The sequence below is a fragment of the Lactuca sativa genome, chromosome 1 (assembly GCF_002870075.4).
Source record: "Lactuca sativa cultivar Salinas chromosome 1, Lsat_Salinas_v11, whole genome shotgun sequence".
NCBI lineage: Eukaryota > Viridiplantae > Streptophyta > Magnoliopsida > Asterales > Asteraceae > Lactuca > Lactuca sativa.
The window spans coordinates 6,349,151-6,374,116 of record NC_056623.2 but is presented as its reverse complement, the minus strand read 5'-3'; the positions used below and the strand labels follow the sequence as shown (position 1 = coordinate 6,374,116).

The following is a 24,966-nucleotide window of genomic DNA, read 5'->3' as shown; positions in this document are numbered from 1 at the left end:
GGAGCCTGTGAACAGAGAATTAAATTGATGTCTTGGGCCTCATGTTGGGCTTGTCTTGTAGGGTGAGGTTGGGCCTTGGGGAAAGCCCATTTATTATTGGTCCTTGGTGGGCCCAATGGGTTAGGACCGTAATGAACTGGTAGATGGTCTATCTTTAGACCTGGTAATTGAGAAATTGGACTTAGTTCCTGATTGGGTTAATTGTGGGATTTGACACAGAGTTAGAGGTCGTGTTTGGCAAGCAGCATGATTGGAGGTTGATTCTTCGTGCTAGGTGAGTCTTCTCACTATACGTTACCTTGAGTGGTATTATGAGTTGACCAGAGGGTCTTATGTGCTATATATGAGATTACGTGCTATGTATGAGATTACGTGCTATGTGTTATATGAATGTTGTATGCTTGTGTAGACCGGACCAGAGGGTCCAACGATATAGACCGGACCGGAGGGTCCAACGATTCAGACCGGGCCAGAGGGCCCAATGAGTTATGACTGGACCCGAGGGTCCGACGAGCTACGGGACTGGAAGGTCCCCCTGAGACATCTTGACCAGAGGGTCGAGTTTAGCTTTGAGTGGCGTATTTATGGTATGTGGTATTTTGGGGAACTCGCTAAACATTTATGCTTACAGTTGTTGTGTTGATGTCTCAGGTACTAGCGAGGACCGTGGGAAGGCGACGGCGTGGCACGTACACACACCAATGGAGTTTATTATGTGTAGAGATCTTGGGATTTGTTTTGAAAACACTATTGATTATGGATTTGAAATTGTGATGTGATACATTATGTGTTTTTTGAAAATTTTAAATTGGTTGAAATTCTTGGTCGTTACACATATCTCCAGAAAGTTTAAACAGTTCCTTTCCATTCCTCACAATTCGAAATATAAAGAGGGTTGTCGTAATCAGATTGTGAATTTTAGAATGAATTAATACAACCAATATCCATATTGACCAAATCTTTAAAATCCATCAACGAAAGTGTTTCCTCATAATCATTCTCATGAATTAGAGTGAAACCTTTTACCACCTAGATTCGAAGGTGTATACGTTCCCATACACGAGGATCTTTCATTTCCAACCTACAGTCACAGGAAAAGGTTTAGGACAAACCAAATCCAAATTCAGTTTTCCTTCATGGACTGAACTTCTCTATCAAATTTCTTGCTTCTGGAAGCATAAGAGCCTACCAGTGCTTCCGTGTTGTTAGCAACTCACCAATATTGACCAGAGTGCTTTCACTGACCAGTGTGCTTTGATTTTATAGTTAAATAAAGAAAATGGCCAGAACTCATAAGCATTTCCATCTCAATTGGAAGTGCACAAAAATATGTCAATTAAAACACAACAGGTTATCAACCTCAAGTCTCGTGCTAGTGATAACTAAAATGATTAACGTCGGGTGACTCTTGAAACTCTAAAGATCTACATGACTCCCAATGACTTCTTGTCATATAGGTTTTCTCTCAAGAAACATTCCTTGACGAGCTAAATCAAATATTCAAAATTTCGTGCGGATTTTTGTATAGAAAACACTTCATAGAATGGGACTAAATTTATCTTTTGTTTCTTGATCAACGAAAACATCACAACTCCAATTCTAAATGTGCTAGAGTAAGAAAAAATTACTATTCCACACATTACGTGGTGTTATCATCCTTCTTAGTATTGAAACGCGTTTCAAGATACGACTTATAGTTACTAGAGCATGACTCTAAGACTTAATTAGAATAAAGTATGACTCATCTATGATCGAATCATTTCCAACAATGTTCGATTCCTCTTCTTAGTCTTACAATTGCACTAAGATGTTATGGGACGAGTCAATTGTGATAAAATTCCACAATTACTAAGATGAACATAAAACATGATACTAAAGCACTCTACTTTCTTTTCAGATTGGAGAATCTTTATATTTCTGCCTAATAGTTTCTTCCATTCGTTCTGCTACTCATGAACTTTTCAAAAGTATTAGAAGTTTTTCTGATCTTATAAACAAAATCACCTTTACTAAAAAATCAGTAAATCATGACGAATATAGTTATCGTCCCTTGTGGCGGATCTGATGAGTCCATATCAATATGTACTATTTCCATTAGTCGTTCACTTGCCTCACGTAAGCATGTGAACAATGAATTAAGCCAAACTTTTCCAATGAACAAGATTCTCATATATTATACAATTTGGATTGTACGAAACCAAGTATCCTTCAAGTTGGTGATGAGATTTCTTCCCTTGGTTAACTATGAAAATACCACTAGCGATCTCATAAGAATCAAATCCATAATTAATTTTTCTATTATTAGAAACATAACCAACACTTTCATTAATGCAATTTCAAGGAAATAAGATAAGACAACTATGTAAACCATTCATTCATTCATAAATATTGTAAAACACATTGTATCAATGTTATTATCACAAAACATTTCCCCAGAATCTCCACAAAAACTCCAATGTGTGTGTACGAATCATGCCGGCGCCTTCCCGCGCTCATCACTAGTACCTGAAACACATAACACAACAACTGTAAGCATAAATGCTTAGTGAGTTCCCCAAAATACCACATACAGCACATACGCCACTCAAGGCTATAGTACGACCCTCCGGTCGCCGTGTCTCAGCGGGACCCTCCAGTCTCGTAGCTCGTTGGACCCTTAGGTCTGGTCATAGCTCGTTGGACCCTCCGGTCCGGTCTATATCATCATACAACATACAAATATCACATAGCACATAATCTCATACATAACACATAAGAACCTCTGGTCATTGCATAGTACCACTCTAGGTAACGTATAGTGAGAACACTCACCTCGATGTCTCGGGAAATATCTGACTCAGAAGAAGTATGATCTAGCCTCCGCCTAATCACATAAAGTAATACTCCCATAAATACAACCGTACTCAACCCTAAAGTCAACAAGGTCAACGGTCGAACTTGACCCGACTCGGCGAGTGCACAAGGGCGACTCGGTGAGTCTACACGTGTCCACTGACTCTCTTAGATTCTCTCTTGGCACGTCGATTACTTCCCTTGACTCGACGAGTTCCACCTGGCATGACTCGCGGGGCCACCCCGACTCAACTCGCCGAGTCTCAAGAACAACTCGGCGAGTTCCAACTTGAACTCAGACCCCTGACTCTCCCTGACTCACCGAGTCATTCCCCCAACTCGGCAAGTCCACTCACTGAGTGATTAACGGGCAACCTTCATACTACTCGCCCGAGTCTATTCTTGGGACTCGGCGAGTTCATGCCATGCACAATCTCAAAACAACTTCTGAGGTCAGATTTGTTCCATACAATCATAGATCTGGCCTCCCCAAGCATGATAATCACGTAAAGTTCGGACCTTGACACACAAATAACATAGACATGGTCCAAAATGGTGATTTAGCCCCAAAAATGACATTCCAAGTTCATGACTTCCAAAAAGACTCATAAAGCTTCGAGGGATAAAGTCTCTGGACCTCTTTGGGTCCAGATCCAGAACACAAACTCGAGGAGGGACCAAATACACCACTTAATCGATCTCAAAAAGGGTTTGGAAAACCCTAACACTAAGAATCAACACCAAACTGAAGAAGGTCCGAGAATAATACCTCAATGAAATCTCTATGAGCTCAAAACCACCAAAAATCGCACCTCCTACAGCCTCCTCTTTCCTTAAACACTTCCTACTTGCAAAAACACCCACCAAAAATCAAGATTGGCCTCTCCTTCCTCACAAATGCTTCTAGATCTCTTTAAGGTTTCTCTCTGGGGTTGGTGGCCACAAATGACGGCCATAAGGCCCTTTAAATAGGTCTCAAACCCTGGAAATTAGGGTTTCATTAAACAACGTGGACTTGCCGAGTCCACTCATGAACTCGTCGAGTCCACCTGTGAACTCGCGTACAAATCCGCGACCATACTTGGCGAGTCTAGACGCCAACTCGCCGAGTACCCCCAGAAAACCCAAAAATAAAGTAACAAAATATCCTACCTGGGAATCCGGGTGTTACACCAAGACCTCACTTTTATTGAAATAGAATGAAATTTTGAACTTATTCATACAATGCATGAATTGAAAAACTATATTTCTAGACATCTCCGAAGAGTAATAGCAATATATTAAATTATCCTAACTCCCTAGTAGTAGCTCCAAATTCTGACCATCGAACCATGTGACTAAATTCGACTTCCTACGATTAGATTTAGCTTGCTCTGCTTAAGCTTCCTTCTTTCTTTTAGATCCCACAAAACCATCAAAATGTGATCATAAAATTATGTATGTACCTGAAGTAGAGTCACACGACTTGAATTTACCATCTTTAACATCTTTCTGGTATGTTAGGCAGTTTTGTTTCCAATGTGCTTTCAATTACTAGTAGACACAAATGAAATCTTTGGGGTCAACATTTGGAATGATCTCAGAACGAGCCTTTCTCTTTACCATATGGTCAAACGGTTTTATCTTGGCCGATCCCTTTCGATTAGGAAGAGAAATCCTTTCTAGATCATCAACATTTTCTCCATCAATGTCAATGGAATTCTTGGGATGCGAACCTCTTGGATGCAAACCTTCTCGGATGTGAACCTCTTGGATGCGAACCTTCTCGGATGCGAACCTCTTGGTTGCGAACCTTCTCGGATGCGAAGCTCTTGAGGATGCGAACCTCTTGGATGCGAATCTTCTCGGATGCGAACCTACTGATGCGAAACCTCTCAAATGCGAACCCTCTCAGCTGCGAACCTTCTCAGCAGCGAACCTTCTCCCTTCCCACACTACAAGAAAAATACCTTTTAATGATGCGCAATGTAACACTCGTGTTTCTAGCCTAGGCATTTATATTGAGGTGATAGTCTATGTTAACCTTTGTAACTCATTTTGAAGAAATGAAAAGGAATTATGTGAATATTATGTGAATTATGTGTTTTATGCTTAATTATTAGGGTTTAATTAATTAAGAATAAAAATAAGCGTCAAAATTAAAGTGTGATATAAGCCTGATATCTTTAAATAAATTTGTAGTGGTCGAAACAAGGATTTCGAGGATATAAAGAATACCAAAATCCGAGTTACAACGAAGAAGTTATGACCTGTCGAAGTTTCGCGACAAAACCGGCACGGTGCTGAGTGTCGTAAAAAGTGAGTTTTTGATAAACTACTTTTAGCCTTAGTGATCTAAACGAAAGTCGTAGTATTCGTTAAACCGAGAAGTTCGATAAAAAGAACGCCCAAATCTGACTTCGTATGAGGAAGTTATAATTTTTCGAAGTTTCAGCTTAGCAGTATACATTTAAAAAAACTCGAATTTTAGATCGAGCGATTTTTAGCCGACCCGACGAAGTCTAAACGAAAGTTGTAGAGCGTAATTTTACCTACGCGTGCATCTAAAGAACGTCAAAAACGGAGTTCGTATGCGAAATTTATGGATTTTAGAAGTTTTGGCGTGAAAATCGAGAAAATTCGCATAGTCACGAGTTACCACGTCACCCTCGCCTCGCATGTGCCACGTATCCAAAATCTGCTGAGTCATCGAAGCCACCTAGCGAGACGTGTCGCCTGCACTAGCATCCAAAGTCCGGTCCACTAGAAGTCTGACGCGTGTTTCATTCCTCGTGTCCGAGCCTCGCAGAAGGAGCCACGTCCGAAGCCTCAGACTAGACCGCGGTCCAATCAGGAGGCGACAGCGAGCCCCTCGCAGGTGCGAGCCATGTGCGAGCCCTCCCTGTGAGCCTTCGGATCTGCAACGCGTGTCTTCTTTCTAGCCGTCCGATCAAAAGCCTCCCCCTATAAATAGAAGGGTGCGAGACCTCCCGGGTATATTTTGGAAACTTGTCACTTTTAGCCCCTAAACCCATATTTCTTTCATCTTAACATCCCCCAAAGCCCCGGTATCAATTATAAGCCCCGGAATACTCCACGAAGTGCCCGAGAAGCCCGGAAAATTTATCTTTTCGGTTTCAAAGCCCGACCTTTGCAGAGCCCGGTTTCTCAATAAAACTCTCGGTTTTATTAGAAACGATCGTTTTAAGCAACGAATTGCTGCCCGATTATCATCAAATCATGTGAGTGTATAGTCACCTTCATCTTACACCTATATATGAAGTATTTTATATGAAATACATGCTACGTGTAATTATATTAATTGTTTAACTGAGGTGACTGTTGAATTGACGTTTTATACAAGTTTTAAACTATATATGTATTTTTATCTACAAATATGTTGGGTAAAACATGGGTAGATAGTGATGTGTGATAAAATAAAAGTGATGAGAGGCCTTGATGTGTTTTGAGATCCAGTCATCTAGCGGAGTTTGGATGACGACCACAGACTTTCTAGACAGTCCAGTGGGAGACATTAGCAGGTCCGCAACCTGTAGGTGTTAATGAACTAAGAGTGTTCATTCGCTGTACTCCATCCCCCACATGGTTGCCTTTAGGACATATATGGCTGAGGAAACGCCTTAGCAGTATTGTCCATCCCGATGATATTCTTTAGGCTAGGTCCCTTGTGCTAAGTGTTTAGGGATATAAAGTGAGGATAACGGGAACGGGTAATCATGGTTATTGTTGATTGATGAACTTGGTAAGTTTATTATTATTGTGGGTTGAAAACCCTATATGCTCGCCAGGCTCCCAAGCCTGACCCACTCAACTTTTTATGTTACAGGTAGTGGACCCCGAGCATAGTCGGAGGACGATGAGGGATTTTTGGATTATAGGCCAGTAGTTGTAAATAACTGTTGAAAGGCTTATAATGTCTTGTTTATGCTTTTGATCTGTATCGGAACATGACATCCCGAGGTTTTGATATGAAATGAAACTATACATTTCTTAAAGAAGGTTTTCATAAACTTTTATCATGTTTTGTTTTGGGAACAAATTCCAAAAGATCTTTTAAAAAGATTTCTCTGATTTTATTTTAAAAAGCATAAATTAAATCGGTCATTTCTGGCCGAGAAATTAGGGGATGTCACATGCAAACAATGACGCTCGTTGATTTACGATATGCATTTTTGTGTGTCCTTAAAAATAATGTCAGCCTTCCAAAATTTGAAGGATAGAGGACACGCATTTTTGCGTGTCTTTAAATTAGTGTCTTAAGAAAAAAAAATTAAAAACACAGAGGGTGCTTTATCTTGAACGCGCGCCCTCTGTAGGTGTCACTTTATAATTTTAGTGAAACGCGCCTTGAGTAGATAACGGGGGGAAAACGAAACCCTAAAATTTTGAAAACACTCTCACTTCTCCTTGGCCTCTGCAACAATCGTCGATCTCAGTACCTCACCTCGCATTGCCTTGCCGTAGCTTTGTCAGGAATGTTAAAGAGAGAGAGAAAGAGAGACCAGCTGAGTTTTGCTTGAAAGGTGAATGTGGATGAAATAGGCTAGGGTTCTTTTGTAATTTTATTTTTTGTTTCCATCATCCCCGCAAAATACAACCCTACGGAACTGATGCTTCCCACTCGTCTTTTCCGTCTTCTCACTTGCGTATGTAATATCTTCTCTTCTCTTCTGTGTATTTTTTATTTTAATTATTCCTTTGATTTCCTTCAGGCAGCATTGAAATCATCACATGTAAGCTAGGGTTTTGTTGAGAACCACATGACGATCACTCTGTTATCGGCGACCTCGACTCACTCACTTTTCCGGCCGGCAACATCAGCCTCAACCTCACCCTATTTTCTTACCTAGTAAATTCATTTGTTGGAATGCAAATTGTTTATATCTATTAAGCCCTAGGTCTGATTCTTCTCCCTATTCACCAAACCACGCTCCTCCTCAGTCCTCACACAGTACACCATGAACGCTAGACCCGTCGTCAAGCTTTCTCACTTCCTTATATATGGGTAATACTTCTACTACCAAAACCTTCTCTTCATTTTATTTCTTGATTCAGTGCTATTGAAATGCTTTTCCGTACACTTTTCCTTCATCAAATTTATACACATGCATCCAAACTACATAAATTTAGCAATCGTTAGCGTATATTGTATCTAGGTATATTAACATATCTTGTGTTGTGTTGTTTTGTTTAATCTATCGATATATTACATTACATGTGGGGTTTTAATTTAAGTTGTTAAACCTAGAAGTTATTTATGATTCTTGTTATCGTACTTGTAGTTGTTTAATGGCTTTTGTATTAGAATCTTGGAGAAATTGGACGATTTGGAAGAGATCTCTGATCTTGTATTAGAATTTTCATGAATTTTCCAATGTGTTATGATCATCATAACCATGATCAATCATCAACCATAGTGAATTCAACACACAGGGACAATTCTTTTGCTTACTATAGAACTAACTCTGAAACTGTAGTCTTTTTTGAGCAGTTAACAGATGATTTTACGAGCTCCTCATCAGATAAAAGCTCTCTAGTATGCTGACATGCTATACAGGGATCACCTTATCAGCTAACTCTTTCAAGATTTAGTGGAATTAGGAATAACCACCAACAAGATCAGAAACATGCTTATTTTGTGATTTTTTATTGCAATCCAATTAGTTTATTCACATAATTTTGATCATTTTTTATTTAATTTTTTTTATCAGAGCTTGAAATCATGAAAGACGTTTCAATTGCAGTCAAAGGAGTTGACCACTTGTGCACATGCTCATTTCATCTTGTAAACTACCGTCCTCATTTATGTGTGAAGTGACATGATCAAAGAAGGCTGAATCTGAATTGAATAAGAATGAGATAGTGAGCAAAGAGGAAAATCAAGAAAAGGAACTTGAGCTCAAAATGACAGAAGAAGTCCAAGGTGGTGGGGATGTTGTTACAAGTTCAAAAGATGCAATGTGTGAGGATATACAAGAGTCAAAAATTGGTCAACATGTTAACACAGTGGTTGATTTTGAGGAGAGCAAAGATGACACTGCATTGACCAAAGAGATCCTCAAGGAAGAAAAAGATGACAAATCAATTGATGCTTAAGAGGTAATGCCAAAAGCTTTTACTTTCCAACTAAACTTGCAATGCTAAAATTTTCAAAACATTATTTTATCTGCTACAAAATCTCTCATCTTATGTGTTTATAGTGCAGATGTTGATGGTGTCTATAGTGCAGACCCTAGAAAAGGTCAAAATCTTTTTACCTTTTTATTCAAATTAATAAAATCTCATGAAAATTGAAATATTTCTCAAGAACAAACAACATCTTTTTTGCAGTTAGTGAGGTTGTTAATGTTGAGGGGTGAGTTTTTCTTGCATTTATGTCTTTATCATTTTCTTTTACATATTTTTTTACTTTTTTTTTTGCTTCAGAACTGGAATGACTGGTGTTCCGGGCATAGCAAGTGCCATTTTTGGTGCTGTAAAAGATGTTGGAGCTAATGCCATCTTGATTTCTCAGGTATTTATCTCACTCTACTTTTATATAAGTATAAAAAGGGTATTTTGGTCTTTTTCTAATGAAAAAGATGAATGAATAGAATCCCTAAGAATAATGGAATTCATCAAACATGGAATCTGAAGGAATTGAATTCGGTCCATATGGCAGCCAAAAACACCATGGAATGGAATCCAAAATTCCAAACCAAACCCATCAAATTACTTTTTTATTTTTTATGATTGTTTTATTTCAGGTTAGCAGTGAACATTATGCAGATAAACAAAATGCTTAAACCAGAAAAGTGGCAAACAACATTTGATAGTGATGGAAAGGTTTTTGGTTTTCAGAAAGCACTTAAATTGATTATTTTGAGGGTAAGTTTTTACTTTTTCTTCTTTTTACCTTTTAGCTCTATTATGTGGGATAATTATTACAATAAATACACAATATTATTTTATTTTCCAGATTTTTAGGCATAGCATAGAGCTTCCCTAATGTTTTTAATTTGTGTGTAGGGGGTTGATAGCTTATTTTATTTCCTTATTTTTATTAGTTTATTTTAGATTTTTAGCTCTTTTTATTAGTATTGCATTGTATATTCTTTATTTTCTTTATCATGGATCGTATTGGGGACTTTTTATTTTGCATGAGGAATCTTGTAGGGTTTTGGAGCTTATCGCGATTATGGATTAGAGTGAAGATGGACTTGTGGGCTCTCGAGGCACTATTGGGCTTGGCGGATCCATAAAAGGAGATTTAGGCTTAAAAAGATAAAGGCTTGGATATTTTGGGCTTGTGAAGATGGGTCGTAAACTTCTATTTTTGGGCTTGGAGCATCCATATTTGAAGCTAAAAGATGATTGGCTAGTTTAAATCACATGGATATGGAGGGGACCAAAGGAATCTTTGGTAGTGGAAGGGTGGAGTGGAGAAATGAAGAACCAATAGCATTACAGCAACATTTGCGCAGGTGGAATTTTCATCGCGCGGGTACCCGTGCAACTGCCCAGTTTAGGCATTTTGGTCATTTGGCACACCATAACCTTGGGGGGTCAGATCTATCAGCTACACTCTCGATTTTTCACCATTGGAGACCTAGAGGAGGCGATTTTAGAGCTTGAAGACTCATTTCTTTTCATCTTTACAAGATATTGGTAGTTTCTTTATGTAATTAGACTTTTGTGATTGTTTTTCTATTGCCATGAGTGGCTAAACTCTCTATATTGGTTAACTTTGGTTAAAACCTTTGAATGTTTGTGGGTTTTTGAAGGATTCAAGCTAGATTATTAATTATCTTATGTTTATGGTTCTAGATCATATTTCTTATGCTTGTTTAATGCTTTGATCATGAGCTTGGCACTTGAATGAGCTACTGTTAGTTTATTTCTTTGGTTTTGCATTGAATCATTGAATTAACTTAGAACAAAAGCTTTATGATGGTAAAAATCATCTCTAGTTTATGAATCATAGCTCCTTTATGGATGTGTAAGCATTTACATCCTCTAGGAATTGGGGATTCCTTCTTTCTTAAGGCTAATTAACTTCTTGGGTTCAATTGCTTCAATTAAACCCTTGATCTTGATTAAGAAGGTGTGTTGTGGGCTTCCCCAACCTCTTTACTACCTAAGAGGAATCTTGGCATATCATGCTTCATGATTGCTATAACCAATTTGGGATGAATGATAAGCTTCATGTTGAATCCTAATGATAAACACACAAATGTTCATTTTGTTGAATTGCCTTAGTTAACCAAATCTCTCCAATATTTGAGCATCTCACTATCTTGCTTAATTGCAAGTTTTTATTTATTCAAGTCTTTTAGTTTTCAAGTAATCAAACACACCCCCCCTTTAGTTTAATTGTAGTTAATTAGTTTATTTACAATAGTTCTTTTAGATTGCATTGGTGATTGAATACAACCATTTCCCCAAGGTTCAATACCCCTTTTTACCATTATATTATGTTTTACTTGCAAACAAAGGGTGTAATTTGCTTGGTGGGCTTGACATCCCATCAGGGGTAGATCCATCAATAGGACCTGAAGTGTGGGAATTACTTTTAGGCTGTTATTCTTTGAGCAGTACAACAGATTACAGAAGAAGGGTAAGGACTACAAGGAGGTATGTACTATGTACTATGTTGTTTATGTATTATATTGTGGTTAATATAATTGCATACAAAGAAATATGAGTTATATAGGACAAATAAAGGAATAAACAAGAAGATAAATTTTAAATACTCAAGGTACTTGATGTTCTATCATTTTGATTCTTTAATGATTGAATTATAGCCATCTGTTGTTGAAGATGATATCAGCAACAAAGCAGCATGTAAATTAAGTCAAATTTTGTCCTGATTTTGGTTGGTGATGATGTATATCATGGAGTACCCAAGGTTTGTTTTTTTATCATCATCCATTCACTATATTATGAGATCATAATAACTTAAAAACCAAAATGAAACAGGATTACACTGGGAAAGATGTCAATGACTCAACAAGCGAGAAAGAATCAAGACAACCAGATGTTTTGAAGAACCAAGATGGATACGAATGGAAGACATGTAATGTGACCACAGGTCCAGATTTTATTCCATGTCTTGACAATATTGGAGCCCCTAGAAAGATTCATACTACACAGAGAACGCCATTGCCCTGTAGAATCCCTTACATGCCTTGTCTCTCTTCCTCAAGGATACAAGACCCCAATCAGGTGGCCTAGAAGCCGAGACTAGGTAAAAAAGTTTGACTTTTTTATATTTTATTAAAAAAGTTTGAATTCTTTTAAAAAATAGATACCAACATATTGGTATTTCAATATAAGGTCTGGTTGATTGATTGAAAGTTTCCAATGATATCAATGAAACTTATAACTAGTTTAATTGACCTGAAAAGTCAAACTTCTTAACGATTGGTGGATTTTCATTTTTAACTCTGATTCTGATTGTATCATTCAGATATGGTACAATAACGTTCCACGCACAAAGCTGTCTGAGGTCAGAGGGCATCTAAATTGTGTCAAATTTACAGGAGAATATCTTTCTTTTCCAGGGGGTGGAACTCAGTTCAAGAATGGTGCCCTTCATTATATCCATCATATCAAAAAAGTAAGCCCATGCTTCTTTCCTATTCTCCCATATATAAAAGGTTGTTCTTGTAGTTTTCTGTGAAAATAAGATTTGTTACTCATTATATAATTGCAGTCACGTCCTGATATCAAATGGGGCAAAAGAACCCATGTGATACTTGATGTTGGATGTGGAGTAGCTAGTTTTGGAGGGTATATTTTTGAGCGAGATGTAATTACAATGTTGTTTGCTCCAAAAGATGAGCATGAAGCTCAAGTGCAATTTGCTCTTGAGAGGGGTATTCCTGCCATTTCAGCAGTCATAGGAATCCAAAGATTGCCCTTCCCTAGTAAAATCTTTGATGCCATTCACCGGGCTCATTGTAGAGTCCCATGGCACATTGAAGGTGATTCTTCCATGCACTCTCTTTTTAAAGTCTCTATTTGTTACACAGTACACAATATACTATAAAAGTTGATATATATATATATATATATATATATATATATATATATATATATATATTCAGGTGGAAAACTTCTATTGGAGCTCAACCGTCTCTTACGACCTGGTGGGTATTTTATTTAGTCTGCTACTCCTGTTTACAAAAACAATACAAAAGATGCTGAAATATGGAAAAGTATGTCCAAATTAACAAATTATATATAATCACATTGAATGTTTGATTAAATTGTTATGTGAAAACTTGTGGCAACTATGTCTAAATTAACAAAGGCTATGTGCTGGGAGCTGGTGGTGATTTATAGTGACAAATTGAACCAAGTTGGTGCAACAATATACAAAAAGCCAACTTCTAATGAATGTTATGACAACAGAAAACAAAATGATCCACCTATATGTGGAACCAACGATGATCCAGATGCAATCTGGTAAACTTTCTAGTTTTTCTTGATACAAAGTAAGATTCACTACTGCCTAACCTAATTGTGTTAATACATATACAGGAATGTAGAACTTGAAGCATGCATGCATAAAGTCCCAGTTGATGAATCAATTAGAGGAACAAAGTGGCCAAAAACATGGCCTCAGAGGTTGGAATCACCACCTTATTGGTTAAAAGCCACAGAATCTGGAGTTTATGGAAAATAAGCTCCTGAAGACTTCACTGCTGACTATGAACACTGGAAACGTGTTGTGTCTAAGTCATATTTGAATGGTTTAGGAATTGATTGATCTTCTATCAGAAATATCATGGACATGAGATCCATCTATGGAGGGTAAGCAAATGAAGTCTTCTTGTCTTGATTTTTGTTATATTCTTATTGTTGTTGTTAAATGTTTGTAGATTTGTTGCTGCATTGAAAGATCTAAATGTTTGGGTGATGAATGTGGCCCCACTTGATTCACCAGAATTGTGTCTAAGTGACACTTGAAAGCTTTTACCTTTTGATAGAGGTATGCAAGATTAGTTTCCAAAGATTTTGCGCCCAAGGTACCCTTTTGTGTTCTTTAAGTATTAACACTCCTTGTGAAATATGATTTTAAAATTTTCAATAATTAATTTTCTTTTTTCTGGGATTTGACAGTGGGATATTCCAAATTTGGATATTCCTACTTCTGAGCCTGAACTAAACTTGCCCACAGCCTTGAGAGAGCTTTCATGTGAACTTTATAGGTTTATCATAGGAATGTCCGAATGACAGTTATGCCCTTCCTACCATAAAAAGCCATTTATCAATTGATTTTTATATCATGTAATTTATCTTACCTAAAAATTTCAATTTTGGGATTTGTAAATTTAGTTTTTTGAAGTGATATATTCAAGTTCACAAAAGATGATAAATGATGATGGGTTTCAACGAGCACTTTATATGATTGACATTGGCCAAATGACATTGTTGATGTGTTTGCCAATAAGTATCATATGCCCAAGTTGTAAAAAGAATACCATTAGTTCTTGCAGAAATTAAGAAAGCCATCAAGGTGAGATTAAATTGTAAAAAAAGACAAAAATAGCCCAAACAGTTAAACTTTTGACTCATTTCCATTTTATATTTATTTTTGTCCATAGTATACATGATAATGGTGGCAGTAAATTTTGAGTTCCTAACACTGATTGGTTTCTTGTTGTGCTCAAATCTTAACAGCTATCATGGCAACCTTCAACAATAGTTTTGGATTGACAACTTCTAGCAAAAGATATCGCGTACGTGTTCTTGTGCTGTTATTATGGATTTGGGAACATCCTTGCTTACTGGTCCAACTGTATGTATCTCACGTGAAGCTTCTGTTAGAACTATTAATCTCAGGGATTTCAATTTTTTCATATTTCTTTTATAATAAATATTATGAAATATTTGTAATGTGTTACATTTACTTAGTATTGGAATGATTTATTCTTATTGTTTATCGTATTTTATTTTGTATTATTAGACTTTTAATGTGTTATTTAATTTGAAAATTAGTAAATCTATCAAAAATATATAATTTTAAAAACATTTAAAATTATGACACGCAAAATGTGTGTCGTCTTTCTTTATGACAAGGGCTTCCTTGATACACGTTGCGTGTCATAAACACGCGCGTTGTAAATGCGTGTCATAAATGTGCGTCGTAAATGCGTGTCATAAACAGACGACGCGCAAAAGCGTGTCGTCTCTCGTTATGACAAGGTCTTTCTTAACGTGCATTTGCACGTCGTCTGAGCGTTTTACGACACACATTGCGCATCGTAAAAGGCTGTTTTTCTAGTAGTGTCAAGTCCGGTTTTTGACCAGTTTCGCATTTTGAGTCCGTTTTTGTTGATTTTGACGTGGGATTTTTACCCAATTCAGATTTTTGACATATTAGACCCTCTAAACTCATATATTATCTACATCTTGAATATTTATTAAATATAAATCTTATTTTTTTAGGATAATATCAAGAGGACATAAAGGCACTCTTTGACTTTAGTGCAGAATTGTCCCAAAAAAAATTTCTTTGAGATAAAATCAACACTATTTTGAGAACCAGTTAAATTGATCATATAGGAAAAGGCTATATGTTCATATATATATATATATATATATATATATATATATATATATATATATATATATATATATATATATGAAATCAAATATTTCGGAGATCATTGGGTGTTTTAATTTTAATTTTATAAATAAGTAACAAATTAAATATTGATAAATCTTTTAAAGCAAAGAATAAACCCTTAAATTATTTTATATTTCATAGAATTTAAAAGATACAATAAATCTTCCATCTTGGAGCTATTACCAACAATAGATGGTATCTTTATATTATTAAACTAGCTATTTTCTTTCCTTTCACACATAATAAATCCACTAACAAATGTTTTTTTAACAAACTTAAACTGAGAGCATAAAGTCATAAAGTTCGTTTAGTTTGTATAACATTGGAACATAGGCCTCCATCGGTTATTATTCTATCTTCTACATATACACACTGAAACAATAATTGAAGTCAACATGCAAATGTATAACTAAAATGAAAAGGAGAAAAAGAAAACTAATTCATATTAATATATATGATGTTTTAAGTGCAGGATGGCCTATTTAGAGGCGGTGGCAACATCGATTCCCCTGACCTGCTACCATTCTTTGTAATGAACACCGCCTCCATTCCCCAACTTATATGACGCTCGAGATGACAATGCATTAACCATACTCCTGTAAGAAAAAATGATTAATTAGCCTAAGAGATATGGTAACTCTTTGAACTCTATAAAGTTTAATGAATTGTCACATTATATAACTTTATACAAGTTTAATATAATATTTATTTAATACTTAAAGAAGTTGGTTGAGTTTAGTCTATTAAATTAAATGAAAACCAAACATTTTGTCATTTCACCTGATTCAACTATTATTAATGCTATGTTTTTAAACATGTAAAGTTGAATTGAAATGAAATTTTCAACATCTATATATCCAAAATATCTATTTATAATCATTTAATTTTAAAATATAATTTTTTTCTGTTTTTTTTTTTTGTGAAGAATGATGCATGCATGGTTAAATTTATAACTAATGATCAAAATGATATGTTATCTCCTTACCTTTATAAATAATATATATAAACATAAATAATGTATCCAAAATAAGCTAATGTGTACTTGATGAGTAATTTAATACTATGATATTTAGATGAAATGTAGTTATTATTATATGATCAATGTTCATGCTTCATATATAGTATTTAAGAAATTAATCTCACCAGGGTTATCAGCCTTGAACCTAATGGCAGTCCAACCATTTTTAGGAACTGTAATGGTCTGTTGAAGAGGAGGATCAACAAGATTATAATTCAAAGTATCCTTACTCCTATTAAAGTTGCCAAATCCCCATCCAACTACATAAAAACTATGTCCATGCAAATGCATTGGATGATCAATTCCTCCAACTAAGTTTGTTCCTTGAAACACTAATTCTACTGTGTCGTTGTACTCGAGTACTTTCACCTCTGTAGCATTCAATGGAGTCTCCAACGAATTATTTAAATTATTCGCGGTGAAGTTAAAAAACAAAGGTGGGAAATTTGGGAAGTTGTCTCCGTAAACACCAGTAATTCGTCCATAGTAAGCATCAAGTATAGAAATATTTGGTGAATGAAACGTTATGTTGTTTACACTTGCTGCAAACCTCAAGCCCCTTGGTCCTAAACATGTGTTATCAGCACATGGCACTGTGTTCAACGAGATGGTGAACAAGAAGTTATGTGTGATCTTCAATGGAACATCAATAGGATGAGCACGACTAGCTAAACTCCTAAGGCTACCAGTGAAGTTAACAGATGCACTGGTACTATTAACCTTAGGAAGATGGGGGAAAATTGGTTTCCTTGAAGTTTTTTTGTAGCCTTTGTACTCGATAATGGCTGTGGTGGTGGTGTTATCGAAACTAATCGCTGGTTGGCTATTATAGGGTTTAGCCGCAATGTAATATTGACCTATTGGTTGGTTAGCTGTGAATAAGAGATCAATGGTTTGGCCAGGAGAGATGGTCACGTAGTCGCTTTTTAGTGGTTTGGTGTATGCACCATCGGTTCCTACAACAATAACTTCATGGTCTCCAATCGCCCAAAACATAAAGAGATTCATAGCGGCATTGACCATTCGGAGCATATATGTCTTTCCTTGTTCAACAATGAACTTTGTTGTTTCTGAAAACATAGATAACAAAAAGAAAATTGTTTATATATATTGAAACACAAAATGTGATCAGCTTGATTAAAACATTAATGATAACACGAAAGAAATGAAAACCAACCTGCACTAGAGCAAGGGTAAAGATCACCGGGTTGTCCGTTGATAGTTAAAGCATCAGATGAGTTAGGGTCCCCTCCAGTTCTCATGAAGTCTAGTAACACAGCCTCAACATCTGACCGAAACCATTCACCTATATATATTTCAATATCATTACAATTAACCTTACAATCGTTTTTCTATCATTTTTTAGTTTATAATTAAACAAGATTCACACATTTAAAAATAAGCCAAAAGATTAATATTAAAATGAGAGAAAAACCTAGGATGATGGGAAACTCGACATAGGGTTTATGGAAAGGGTAAGGTCTTCCTATCTTTGGCCATACAACAATTAGGCCATGGACGGTGGCTCGAGACCAGTCGCTGTGGGCATGCCACCATAATGTGCCTTCTTCATCAGAAAGAATGATTTTCTGGCTAAAATTTGCTCCTGGTTGAATTGGACATTGTGTGATGAATTCAGGTCCATCCGACCATGGATATCTTGGTTGCTTCACTCCATGCCTACAATTACAACTTTGTTAATCACTCAGGTATTTGGTAATAACTCATTCTACTCTGTTAAATAACAACATATAATTAAATACAAAGATGATCAAGCTACCCGTTATCAAAATGTCAAGACAACCACATTTTTAAAAAAAAATGATAAACAATACTCAAGTAACAAATAACCTTAAATTTATCATGTTTCAATCAACAATTTGCCTTAAATCTATTACATATATCTATAACTATAAAACAAAAGTTGATAGAGTTATTTTAAATTTGAAAATAACTCTAACAACTTTTGTTTTATAGTTATAGATATATATAATAGATTTAAGGTAAACTGTTGATTGAAACATGATATTTTGTCAATCAATTATATCTTTTTTGTGATATTATAGACCCATAAGTATGATTTTAGTTAAGACTATGTCAACCATGTAGAGTATAAAAGTGTAATACTTGGGAATTCAGATTAGATGTTTTGAACTTTAAATATGTTATAAGAAACTTATTTATATTTAAATTACATATAATGATTTAATTAATATTTATAAAAGAATGCTTTACATTTAATTAGATGGATGTTAAATGTTGGAAAAACTAAACTGTGAATGAAACTGATTAAAATAATAAAAATATATATTTGGATACTTACGGGTGAATTACTACAAAAGGAAAGAAAATAAGATAGCATTTTTTTAGAATAAATGATCAATATTCTATGGACAATTAATGTAACTAGACAAGCAAATTAAGAATCATATATAAACTATTAACCAAAGGGCCTGACATTTTCAAATGAGAGATCATTGGTTTAAGTCTTATTAAAAGACACAACTATTATTTTAGGAGTAAGTTAATTTGTAGGTTAAAATTAAATATCCTTCTATTATTCATCATCTTTCCATTTTTAAATGATGACAAATGTAATAAAAGTTATTAATTTTTATTAAATATGATAATTGTTATAATCTTAAATAAGTAGGAAGATGATATAGAGAATAAGTATGAGAATATTTGATTTCTCTTAAAGTAAAAAGGTTTGTGTAGGTTATAAGGCTCGAATACCGAACAGAAAAATATTCAAGTCACATTTCCTTGTAATCTATACTAACAAACAGTTATTTTAAGTTGTACATAGAATAATATATATTCTATATTAACTACATAATTTCGTTAAAAGTCAAGGTGGTATATTTTTGGGACCATGTGCGATTGCACCTCCCGCATCTACTCTGAGCCGTCCATGTTAAGATGGACGTATATATGGAACAATTTTTTTATACAACTGTAAATATATAAAACTGTGAAAGATTAGAAAAAAAATTTAATCCATCACAAAATAGATAAAAATTAATAAATTGATCAATATTGATATTTATTTGCTAATCATGAATTTTTATTTTATTTTATTTATTTAGAAAATATTCATTCAATTTCTAATGAGACGTGTTACACACATACACTTTCCATTTTCAAAGTAGTAACCAATCAAGAGATGGCGAAAAGTCCAGAAAGTAATCGCATAAGTACCTCTCTTACAATCAACATCACTCCGTCATATATATATATATATATATATATATATATATATATATATATATATATATATATATATATATATATATATATATATATATATATATATATATATATATATATATATATATATATATATATAGAGAGAGAGAGAGAGAGAGAGAGAGAGAGAGAGAGAGAGAGAGATTCAAGTTCATTTGAGACCATTCTAATTTTATGAGAACGTAAGACCAAATCTAAAAATAATTTTAAAATGCAAAATAAATAGAAAAATCCAAAAATTCTTTTTTTAAATATTATTTTCGGAACTTGAATTAATTAAAAAAAATAAAAAATAATAAAAATAATAAAAAAAATCCTGTTTTTTTTTTAAAATACGTGAAATATTCTAATAGAATATTATACTGTACATATTCTAAAAAATAATTTTAAAATGCAAAATAAATGAAAAAATCTAAAAATTCTTTTTTTAAATATTATTTTGGAAACCTGAATTAACTAAAAAAAATCCCATTTTTTTTAAAAAAAATACGTGAAATATTCTAATAGAATATTACACTGTACATATTCTAAAAAATAATTTTAAAATGCAAAATAAATGGAAAAATCAAAAAAAAATTAAATATTATTTTCGGAACTTGAATTAACTAAAAAAAATAAAAAAATAAAAAAATACGTCTCACGGTCTCACAAAATTAGGGCGTCTCACATGAACTAACCATATATATATATATATATATATATATATATATATATATATATATATATATATATATATATATATATATATATATATATATATATATATATATCCCAAAAAATTAACTTAACATTTTATTTTATTTTTAATTGTACATGTTATGTTATATTCAAATAGAGAGACATATGATGTATTAGTTATGCATTATCGAAATAGATCTTTTCTTTAAAGATATTAATCTAAAAAAAAATCGTCGATATATATATATATATATATATATATATATATATATATATATATATATATATATATATATATATATATATATATATATATATATATATATATATATATATATATCGTTGGAATATATTGAAATATTAGTTATGAATTAATTGAGAAAGACATCAATGACAAAGAAGTAGGAAAGCTCCTATATATAAAGGTAGATGCAACTACATAGCTAGTCGTCCCTCCCAAAAATGTCTTGGGATGTCTAGCAGCAAGCAATGGCTGATATTTATCGTCACCAATCAGTTTGACTTCAGATTAATTTGATTGTTCAGGCTATTGCTTTTCACATAGGATTTAACATAAATATATATGTAGTAAGATATTTATATATATTTCTCAATTTTCTTAAAACTAAGAATGTAATTTTAGTTCATTTGGTTCGTATGTTATACATGATACTATATCTTAGGTACAACTTATTATTTATTTAATTAAATAAAGGGAGAATTTCATATATGCCCTTCTTAAACATCAAAATATCATATTCACCCAACTTAATTTCTAAATATCATATTTACCCTTCATAAAAATTTTAAATATCATATTTACCATTCATAAAATTTCAAAATATCATATATGTCCTTTTTAAACATCAAAATATCATATATGCCCTTCTTAAATATCAAAATATCGTATATGCACTTTTTAAACATCAAATATCAATGGTAATATCTAAAATATCCTTCATCTACAACAAAAAAAACTAAACAATCAAAATATAGATTCCATAGAGATGATTGAAGATGAATATTTTTGTTTGTCAAGAGGACGACATTCAACAATTTAGAAGTTCACATTCCATTATCATAGACGTAAGGATAATATCGTTAAAATTTTTAATTATTATAGTAATTTTAAGTTATAAAAAATGATTATAAAATATTAAAAACATTATAAAAAAGGATTTGGGCAAATATGATATTTTGAGGGTTTATGAAGGGTAAATATGATATTAAGAAATTAAGATGGGCAAATATGATATTTTGAGGTTTAAGAGGGGCATATATGAAATTCTCCCTTAAATAAATATGTCCAAAATATATAGAACTTCAATTTGTTATTAATATGAGCAGGCAAATAGTTTCTTGCGTCTTTTACAAATTAAAAAGTAGTACTTCCTCTGCAGAAATGAGAAAGAGAAGAAGTGAAATATATATATATATATATGTACCAATGAATGGTGATGCCAAGGTTGCCTCTGTTGTAAACATTAACAACCACGGTGTCTCCTCTACGAGCATAAATTGTCGGACCAGGGAATTCTCCGTTAACAGTTAAGATCGTCTTGCTCTTGCATAGCCTTGTGAAGTTAGCTTCTTTAACCTGCATGCAATGCAACCCAAGATTTAGATAACGTCAGATGCATGTCCACGTAGACAGTAGACACCTAACCACAACATTCAAAATAACTCCCAACCCTAGTTAATTACAAAATCAATCTTAAAAGCTTTTCTTTATTTAATTCAGATATCAAGCTATACCTAAAAGGGAAATTCTTTCATATACAACCTCATTATGTGAGATCCACCTATATGCTTTTCTGTAGAAAGATCTGGGCTCTTCTCTATATTGGGGCAAACACTAAATATTCCACAGAACTCTTTTCAAGACTTCAACTAAAAACAAGGCCTCTTGATTATATTTGTGGACTTTATCCATCACTCAAATACTGTTTGGTAAGATTTCAAGGTCCTATATATATCACCTTTTATTAATATATACCTTTATTAATGGAGAGACTTCTTACTAAAAAGAACCGTTGTAATCATTAATTATAACAGATAATGAAAGAACTTTATTGTTAAACGTGTTTCGATTTTCGACGGCATATATCAACAGGATGGGTGATGTCCATCTTAGGAAAGAATAACTTTTTCTCCATCCTTTTCAAGTCTATATTTAAGACCAAACAGGACACTCATCTAGAATCTATACTTTTCTTCATTTCTTTCATTGTCAAATTATGATTTTGATTCGTATAAACAACGAAGCCCTATCAATATATAGTCAAAATTCCACTATACACTGTTATATATATATATATATATATATATATATATATATATATATATATATATATATATATATATATATATATATATATATATATATATATATGAAATCTTTTTTGACGTGTGCATTGTAAAATAACAAATTGTTGTTGTACGTAGTAAAAAGATAATATGATAATAAATAAATGGGATAAGATGATAAAAAAAACAACCATTATTACATGTATAATTTGATGTTTAGGTCATTATAATTGTATTAATGTCATTAAATTTATTTTTGTTCTCGGTGCACCATTAGAATGCATTTTATCCGATAATTCTACTATTATATTGGATGAGTAGATGTAAGACCCGTATATTATACAGACTGATTAAAAAATTAAATATTAAAATTTAAATAATAAGTATTTTTTTAAAATAAAATTTTGAAAAAAAAATGAACAAACATATTAATTACAACTTACTATCATATTTATTACATTTAATATTTTATATATATATATATATATATATATATATATATATATATATATATATATATATATATATAAAGTATTATGTGGCTTTTTAATTTTAAAATTTGAAAAAATCCATAAATTGATATGTCGATATTATTTATTTAAAAAATATTACAAAATGACAGGTATCAAAATTAATGAGAGATTGACATATGACAAAATTGATATTCATTTATTATGGTATACGGTGGAAGCAATATCAATGCTACTTATACTAAAATAAACAAATTCCATCGTATTGAGTGCCACGACACTTAGAATTTAGTATCATTTTATACCCGGTTGAACTCTACCCTAGCGGTATTATGAAAATCTAAAAAATAATTAATGAAATATCGAATACAATTTAAAAAAAAATGACTTGTAAGAGCAAACTAGCTAACGAGAACTTTTATCCTAGTTTCCTTTAATTAGTGGGATCGAGCAGATATTTCTATTATTCCTAAAACCAAAAGGTCGAATATAATTTTGTTGTGGGCAAAATTACGCGTCTCAGTAAGACGGACATATCCGTATACATAATCTTGTATATACAAGATATTATTAGAATGATAATTTTTTTTAAAAGGAAACATATATGTAAAATATATAGTTTAAATTGTCAAAAACTCTTCTAAACTGTGGTATATGTGAAATCAAATTAGGTGATGATTCAAAAAGTTGTACTTAGAGTCTAGAATCCCCAACTAATTTTTTAAGGGGAAATCAATAATTAATCACAAACAATATATAAACAAAATAACGCTTAAATTTAGCTTACTATTAATTTTCTAGTTTGTTTGCAGAAACTAGATAAAAAACTTAAATATCATCGTACCTTTGTTACTACAAATTTTTCTATCCAATTATCCAATTAAATGATGACATATGTCATATTAGTGTATTAAATATCACTAAATAAAGATTAAAGGTTACACATGACACTATTTATTTAAGTATGATGATTTGTAGGATTAAAAAGTAGTAGGATATTTAATTTCTCAAAATTAAATTAACACCATAAAAGAAATGTTTTTTGCAAAATTGAAATAAAAATTCATATCATGAAAAAAGAAATGTAAAGAATATATACCTCATAGTCATAAGTTTTTGGAACCAACGCTGCTTGAGAGTGGATGAAACCAAGAACCACAAGAAAACCTAGAACATGAACAACCATAGCCTTCTTCGTTTTTATGCAACTTCAGAACTCTAAGGTGCTACTTAATTAGAGATTGTAGTTTCTTCAGTCTAAGGCGTGTCATTGATGTATTTATAGTTGGTGTGTAGGAAGCCAGAAGTCCTCTACTTTGACAAGTAATATGTGCTACTTTTATAAATCTCTTTCACATCTTTTATTAAACGCAATTTTAATACAATATGTAAAAGCCTATATAAAATGTTTTTTCTATATATGCCGAACAAAATATGAGTTTCATGCAAACAGATGAGATCCTCGATTGCACCTTTTATTTATTGTAATTGAAAAATGACACAAATGCCCTATAAAGATTTTAGGGTTGGTCTATTCGGACCTTAAAATTATTTGCTAGCTTTATGGGGGTATAAGGTAGGTTCCGATTTTTTTAGTCCGTTTCAACCTTTAATACCCGATACACCATGCGACAGTGACAATTTAGACAAAAAAAAAAACAACAACTCACATTATGCCCCTATAAATGCCAAAAAAATAAGTTCGGAGATCATTTGAACCAAAACTCATGAAATCGACACTTTCGTCTTCAATGGAAAAACCAACTCACCGATGAGTATTGCTTCCTTTCAGGTGA

The 24,966-nt window shown here is 33.1% G+C and overlaps 1 protein-coding gene and 1 pseudogene across 1 annotated transcript; one reads left to right on the top strand and one right to left on the bottom strand.

Moving 5' to 3' along the window:
• The first annotated feature begins 10,203 nt into the window (after positions 1 to 10,203).
• Positions 10,204 to 13,785, top strand: LOC111875997 (probable methyltransferase PMT25; annotated as a pseudogene).
• A 1,826-nt stretch (positions 13,786 to 15,611) lies between these two features.
• LOC111875988 (laccase-15) lies at positions 15,612 to 24,437 on the bottom strand. The gene is made up of 6 exons (XM_023872508.3): positions 24,270 to 24,437; positions 21,839 to 21,990; positions 17,902 to 18,146; positions 17,644 to 17,772; positions 16,592 to 17,536; positions 15,612 to 16,044 (listed from the first exon to the last, which is right to left on the bottom strand). The coding sequence occupies exons 1-6, from the start codon at positions 24,354 to 24,356 to the stop codon at positions 15,911 to 15,913; spliced, it is 1,692 nt and encodes a 563-aa protein (XP_023728276.1). The 5' UTR covers positions 24,357 to 24,437; the 3' UTR covers positions 15,612 to 15,910.
• Between the last annotated feature and the right edge of the window lie 529 nt (positions 24,438 to 24,966).

Bases quoted from the DNA above. Each gene is read 5' to 3' on its own strand.
- LOC111875988 (XM_023872508.3), bottom strand. From the start codon at position 24,356: ATGGTTGTTCATGTTCTAGGTTTTCTTGTGGTTCTTGGTTTCATCCAC. The intron at 21,991-24,269 runs GTATATATTCTT...CATTGCATGCAG, and splicing joins CAAAAACTTATGACTATGAG to GTTAAAGAAGCTAACTTCAC. The intron at 17,773-17,901 runs GTTTTTCTCTCA...AAATATATATAG, and splicing joins CGAGTTTCCCATCATCCTAG to GTGAATGGTTTCGGTCAGAT.